The sequence below is a fragment of the Durio zibethinus genome, chromosome 19 (assembly GCF_047325235.1).
Source record: "Durio zibethinus cultivar Kanyao isolate XHJ-2024 chromosome 19, ASM4732523v1, whole genome shotgun sequence".
In the NCBI taxonomy this organism is placed as follows: Eukaryota; Viridiplantae; Streptophyta; class Magnoliopsida; order Malvales; family Malvaceae; genus Durio; species Durio zibethinus.
In genome coordinates, this window is record NC_143180.1 from 19,909,947 (window position 1) to 19,917,458 (window position 7,512).

A 7,512-nucleotide genomic window follows, 5' to 3' on the forward strand; every position below is an offset into this window, starting at 1 on the left:
TTTTCAAGGGATTATTCAAGATATAGTCTGTAAAAAATGCCTTTAATAATCACTCTAATTTTTTAAAAAAGATTATTCAATGTGTTTTAGTCGATAAATGCCACTAATTTTTGTGTTGGGTGATATTTATAAGTATAAACACCGTTATTTGAATATTTAGGGACGTTTTGATAAACAATGTCTTAAGTTTTATAAAAATATGAAAGCTAACGATATTTATAAGTGAAACACTACTACAAAATTGCCACTAATCTTTCATTTTCTTGTTGTGTTATTTTAATTGGGTTAAAAAATTTTAATGATAATTATTTAAAATGAAAATTTTCTAATACATCAATTAAAATAATAAAAAAAACTAAGTACATAGATAAATTACGAATTAAAAATGATATATTATATGTTCTTTAAATTTTATAAAAAAATTAAGAAATTGACATGTATTTTGTAATAATATATTTATAAAAATTAATAAATTTTTAGAAACTCTATCTTCTATATATTTATATAAAATAATAATTCAATTATTAAATGAAGATACTAAGTCTATAAACCATAAATCATTAGTCAAGTCAATTTATAAAATAACAATTCTAAAAAATATATAAATTTTTATTCATTTAATTTGGTTCAAGCATATCTTTTATCCGAAATGGAGTCCTATCCAATTTTTTGGCTTCTCATTTTTAATGTGTTTATGGTGCTAATTAAACTATAGGTTTGAGGATACATAATAGTAAGCAATATCAACATTATCGTGCAATAGAAAAGACTTAAATGAATTAAATGAAATTATATAAGTTTATTAAATTTTTTATTAAAAATAATTAAATAAAATTAAAATTTTAAACTAATAAATTGAAAGATTTTTTTTTTTTTGCATGAATGAATCAATTTATTCATTAAAAAAAAAGATCGGGTCTACTTCAATAAACAAAATCAATCAATTTAAATGTTATAATAGTTTAACCAAAAATACTTAACTGTAATAAATTTAAATGATTTCAAGACCCCATGAATTACACACAGCTCAATCTTTAGAAGAAATACAATCCGAAGGTGAGTTGCCAATTTTTAATTGAATTGTTTTCTTGATGGAACCAAAAATGGCATAAATTAGAAGATTTTATTACATATCAATGTGCAAAACTATCTAATATAAATTTTATAAATTTTATAAACAAAATTAAAAAAATTAACATGTATTTTATAATAATATATTTATAAAATTAATAAATTTTTAAAAACTCTATGGTCAATTTATATGTATGTAAAATAATAATTCGGTTATTAAATGAACATACTAGTGCTATAAATCATAAATCGACTGTCAAGTCAATATATAAAATGATAATTCTAAACTTTGTGTAAAATTTTATTCATTTTATTTGGTTAATGCAAATCTTTTATCCAATATAAAGTCTTATCCAATTCTTTTGACCACCTATTTCTAATATATTAATGATATCAATTAAATTATAAGTTAGAAGATTCGCAAGAATCATTTCAAAAAAGACATATAGTTCATTTGGATGAGTTGATAAAATTAATTATAATAAGATTAAAATTAATAGTAGTAATAAAATTAATTACTATAACGATAAGATGGGATACATAATTATGAGATTAAAATCAATGATTAAATATATATATTTAAATGCAAAAGTAATGGTAGTAGTGATGTGAAAATAAAAAATGATTATTATGGACATTAATCTATTAATGAATTAAAATTTATTTTAGTACATATTTTAATTTTATTTAATATTTAAAATATTAAAAAATAATAATGTAAGTAGAAATAAAATATTATTTTTAAATTTATTATAATTATTTTAATCTTAATAAATTTTTAAAGAATGGGTAAAATGAAATTAAAATAATTTTATGAGAACGAAAATGTCCAAAATGGATTGCGGTGAGTCACTGCATCCTTTTTCACCAATGGAGATTATTTCTCCGACCGATGCCACGTAGGATTAATCGCACTACAATAAAGCTATCCAAATGGATAATCACAGTGAGATTATAGTAAAAAAGTACTTACTTACACTGCAATCCAAATTGAGCTTTAAATGAATTAAAGGAAAATTTGTAAGTGAAGTTTTAAAATTATGCACATTTCAGTTTCAATTTCTAAAATAAAAATTTTTTTTATTTGGATAAAAAAATTAAAATTTTCTTCAAAGTTGGATAAATTGACAATTTATTGCAATAAAAATGACTTGGGATCCATTTAAATGGGTAATACGAATGATTTAGATGAGATTAAAAAAATAAAATAAAATACTATATATATAAAATTAAAATTAATTATGAATATATGTATTTCAACGTAAATGAATAATGAAAGTGAATTTAATTATAGTTAGAAAAGAAATAATCATTAAGTATATCAGATTACATATAAATTTTAAATTATTTAATATTTATAAAAGTAATAAATAATTGAAAAATCATTAAATTATTTTTATATCAAATAAAAATTTTATTGATAAATAATTAAGACTAAAAATTAATAATATATCAAATGATATTTTTTCTTTAATTTTTTATTAATGATGTTGTTGTTTATTTTTGTTAAAATAATAATATAATATAATACTAAATTTTATTTTTAGTTTATAATATAATATTTAGTTATTAATTTTTTATATAATGATAAAATAATAATTTTTAGTTAATAAGATAATTATAATTTTATTTATTTATAAGTTTATTGTATAATAAAAATATTCATTATATTAAATTAAAAAATTATTTCATAATTTATTAATTAAAAATAAAATAATAAAAATGTCAAAAGTCTCAAAAGTATGGTGTGGTGGCCCTTTCCCATCAATGGAGTTTCAAGTCTTCCGTTTAAGCAGAATCAATCGTGCCTTCGCTATCCAAACCGCAAAGTACGGTACCATTGTGTCAAAAAAAACGCTTAAATGCCTTGAACAGTGACTGCAGGGGGCAGTTGGAAAAACGCTTAGATGTTGTGAAGACACGTCGTTCAAGTTATACAACTTCAAATTCAGGTACCTGTTATTACAAGTTGTTTAATATCTTTGATTGTGGGATGAAAGGACAAGTCGTTATTTTAGACCTTTTCAAATACCAACTTAATGCATTGCACCAATCAACAATGGAAAATCTGACGGGGGAATAATAAATATTTTATATTTAAGATTTACCCATACTTAAAATAGTGGAAGTAATTTTAACATTAAAATAGAATTTAATAATAATTAAATTTTAATTTTAATTTAACTAATTCATGAGATAATATCCAATTAATTTATAATTCAAATTCCAACATATATAATCTTTTCTTTTATTTTCAAACTGTGACACTGTATATTCAAACAGTGATTTTCTATATTAAAAACATTCTAATGTTTAGAAAACAAAAAACTAAAAAAAAAATTTCTTTCAACACTGTCACTATTTAATACCCTATCACAATCTATCACTAAAAAATTTTCAACAATTAAAGAAAAATGTTTAAGTGAAAAAAACAATAGAAATATATTTATTTATTTATGTAATAAACATTTAAAACAAATCCAATCAAGTTATACTCCACAGCAAAAGAAAGCCTTTGAAAAATGTCATTCCTAACGTTAAAACTATCTAAACAAGTAACCGGTTTTTATTTACAAAAGTTAAATGTGGCTTCACAAAGTTTGAAGTATGAAAATGCCGTTGTTATTTCGACTGCTGCTAGTATTTTCCTTCTTTTTGAATGAGGTTTTAGATTAAATCTTTGTAAGTAAAATTATGAATTTTTTATTAATATATTAAATAAAAATTTGTATTAAAAATTTAAATTAATGAATTAAAAAAATTATGTTATATAATTTTTTTAATTTAATTGTCTTCTTGATGGAACTAAAAAAGGCATAAATTGAAAGATTTTATTATATATTAATGTGCAAAATTTTAAAATTTTTTAAGCAAAAGTGATATATTTTTTAAATATATATTTTTACAAAAAATTTTAATATAATTTTTATCCTTGAATAAATATTAATCAAATTTAAATTATAAAATAGTATTTTCAATAATTATTATATATACTAGAATGCATGTGGAAATAAGAATAATGATATTTTAAAAAATATGTAATATATTCAAAATAAACAAAATAATAAATATTAATTTACCTTTTTTTTATCTAATATATATGGCTTCAAATAAACACAGCCTGCAAATGGTTTTTTGTCTAAACAATATAAGATAAACAATGTCCATTGATCCAAGAGAAATTTAGCATGCAAATATCAATAATAAAGATTTAACAATGGCCAATATCATCATCAATCAATGTAAGATATCAACTTGCAAAGCAATTAAAAATGAAATCGAAATAAAAAATACCAAAATAACTTCAAGGTGAATTCTTTCATCCTTACTTGGAAAACATTTGCAGCAAATTAAGCATGGAATGCTACTACGTACCAGTGATAACATACCAAATCTCCTGCATCAAATACAAATTCATACTTTGAGAAATTTTGTTTGAGGAATTTCATTACATTGACAATCTATTGAAAAGATTTGTGTTGATAGATGCAATAAAGTTAAAGTCTTACGGCAACAAATAAAATATTTTAAATTTCTCGCACGTTTCCAAAGATTGATTAAAATAAAAAGGATAAGATAACTGGGTAACACTTTGAACATATGTGTAAATGCTTGAGTATATGTTATCTGATATACAACAAAATAAAGTCTTTTCAAACTACATAGGTTTGGCTAATATCAATCATGCTTTGCTACTTAGCTCTTCTCAAACCATATCCTCATTGAGCTAAAAAAAGAACAGTTCCTTTTACTTAGTTTTCCATTCAGGATCTTTCCAGTTTTCCCCCTCTATTGACATAATATCCTCCATCAAGTCACCATGGAGGCAATTGTTAGCGTTCTTTTTACATCTCCAACCATTTTAAACTTGTTTCTTCTTATTTTGGTCCTCAATGGGTGCAACTTGCACCTTTTCCCTAATGAGCTAGTTCCTAATCTAATTTTCCTTGTAAGCCCACACTACACATCTAGCATAGCAGTTTCATTTCAACCACACTTATTACAATTTTATCTTTATATGTATGGGTCTAAGGAAGGTAGAACATAGCAAATCAAGTAATCTTAAAACTGGAAGTTCAAGAAAGTATTATAAAATCAAGTAATCTTGTAAAGCATAAGAAATGAAGCTTTAAGATAGAAGCAACACCACCTGGGAAGCCTCTACAACTTTAGGCAGGTTCTCTAAGCAGAGTCCCCATTCCTGCCCTTGCCAATTTGCAACTCCCAAGTTTGAATTCATTTGCCAATGACACAATTTTGTTTATAGATTGGATATTAGTTCATATGCATCTGGAGGGATACCAGTCCCCTCGGTACACAACACTAGGTCTATTTCTTTCTCTATGCCAGGGACATATGCCTTCAAGAAGTCAAGAAATGTCTCAGTGTCAATTGATTTGAACTTGAAGGTGGCAATATATTTCTTGATAAATTCATCAAAAACTGGTCTTCCAATCTAAGCATTCCAGAAAAAAACACATAATGATGTTCTAATATTATTTGCAAACAACATGAAAACTTTAAAGAAAAAACATTCAACACACCAGACGTTCAATGCGCCATAGGAACTGAAAACCCTTCTCATAAGGAACTTCAGAATAAACAGCGTCTGGATCAACTCTTTCCTGATTGGTTTTGAGCTTTGTGAATTCCAGGTTGTCCTTGAATCTCTCCATAACCTCATTTAAGCGCCTCCAACCAATCCCAATATTTAATGCAGCTCTGTCTTCACCCTACACAGTCTCAACAATTGTCCTCTCTGCGTATGTTGTAAATCCCTATAACCACAAAGAAAAACCAGGTGAAATCGAATTTACCTAATTTGAAAAGATGAAAATATGTCACAGACAAGAACAATCCCTGCTTAATGAACCATAAACCATTCTATTGATCAATGAAACATATATCATTATATTTGTCCATTTTATTTGTAACTTCAAACATTACAAATAAACTTGAGCAAGAAATAATACCTTAATTAGATGAGATATCAATATTTTATTAAAAATACAACACAGCTAGGAAGGAAAGCAGATATTCATTGTTAATGATAGTTAAAACCAAGCTAGTGTTTAGCCATGGCTAAAAAAAGGGATCAGAAAAACTATTAGAAGTTACATAAGGCTTTTTCTAAAAATAACCTAAGCAGAATTAGATTATAAAAAAAATGAACAGAAAGGAAGCAAGGATGATATAAATGAACGTATGAAAGAAGAATACCATAAAAGTGCTAATCACCAAGAGGGTTAACAGGTTTTGGCTTAGTTTTAAAACCGCAGGGTTGTTTTTGTCTCGCCTGTTGATTTCATAAACGTATAGTTCTTGAACTTTTGCTGAAACAATTAAAACATCATATTAGTAATTTGTTTCAGTGAAATATTAACAAAACTATTCCTGAAAATTAGTGTAAATATTAAAATTTTGAGGAGAAAATAAAAATAAAAAGAGAATTAACGTATAATTATTTTGTTGTTTAATTATGGGTTGAAGTAATTACTGGGTTTGGAATGATCTGGTTTGCACTCCTTAGACTTCCTGAAGAAGAAGAAGGCTGTGGTTGTTGAGGTGAAGAAACCTTTATGGGAAGTTGAGCTGCGATCAGCCAACTTTTATCTATACGTGGAGATTGCTTACGTAGAGCTGGTAGATGCCATTGACTATGATACGAATTCTGTGAGATTGGGAAGGTGAGCTGCGATCAGCCAACTTGACAGAAGAGATTCCTTGAGGAGAACTGGTAGATGCCATTGACTATGTAGGAAATTAGTATACCAACACTCGATACTACTAAGAAATTACACCATTCGTTGGGATATACATATTAAATATTGGCATTTGGTTTGCTGGATTTTATAGAAATATTTCAAGGCATTTTAATTAAAGGTTTCAGAGCTGTGTGCTCTGATTTGAAAGAGTTTCATCATAGTTTCCTTTAAGTTAAAGACGAAGAAAACTTAGCCTCGTGAAGGCAATTGAAATTGCAGAGTATACTTTTTTTATAATATGATCAAAAACCCATTATTAGCGGTTTTAACTCCAACAAAATAAATATTGACTTTTATACTCCACTTTCTTATAGCAATCACATAACATGCTGCTGCAACTAAACTTGGGTCATGGGTTGGCATCGACATAATTTTTAACCTAATAACAACAACTGTCATTAGAATAAAAAATAAATTATGGATCACAGAAATTCAAAGTAACAAATTCAAGCGTCTCGTCCTACCTATTAATATTTCAAGAATAGATATTTCAAGAACTGACAAATGGAAAAACAAATTTCACTAAATCAATAAAAATATTGCACCCTTAAACCTTCACATTTTCAAATTCAAGTCCTAAATCAATAAAATTATAAATAAAAATTAATAAATAAACAAACCCATAAACCTTCACCTTTTCAAATTTAGGTACTAAATCAATAAAAATTTCGACATC

At 25.4% G+C, this 7,512-nt stretch overlaps 1 protein-coding gene across 6 annotated transcripts; it reads right to left on the minus strand.

The window, feature by feature from the left end:
* Positions 1–2,761: 2,761 nt before the first annotated feature.
* Positions 2,762–7,240, minus strand: LOC149513502 (leucine aminopeptidase-like). Of its 6 annotated transcripts, none has more exons than XR_016330201.1 (6): positions 6,569–7,235; positions 6,292–6,404; positions 5,616–5,849; positions 5,222–5,527; positions 4,447–4,468; positions 2,783–3,027 (listed from the first exon to the last, which is right to left on the minus strand). XR_016330201.1 is itself a non-coding variant. In XM_089748186.1 (4 exons), the coding sequence occupies exons 3-4, from the start codon at positions 5,745–5,747 to the stop codon at positions 5,333–5,335; spliced, it is 327 nt and encodes a 108-aa protein (XP_089604312.1). In that variant the 5' UTR covers positions 5,748–5,849; positions 6,292–6,404; positions 6,569–7,236; the 3' UTR covers positions 4,198–5,332. The 6 variants fall into 6 exon arrangements, 1 of the variants encoding a protein (XP_089604312.1); XR_016330199.1 differs by having other exon boundaries at positions 2,786–3,027; positions 4,401–4,468; XR_016330203.1 differs by having other exon boundaries at positions 2,786–3,027; positions 4,401–4,468; positions 5,222–5,431; positions 6,569–7,229.
* Positions 7,241–7,512: the final 272 nt, after the last annotated feature.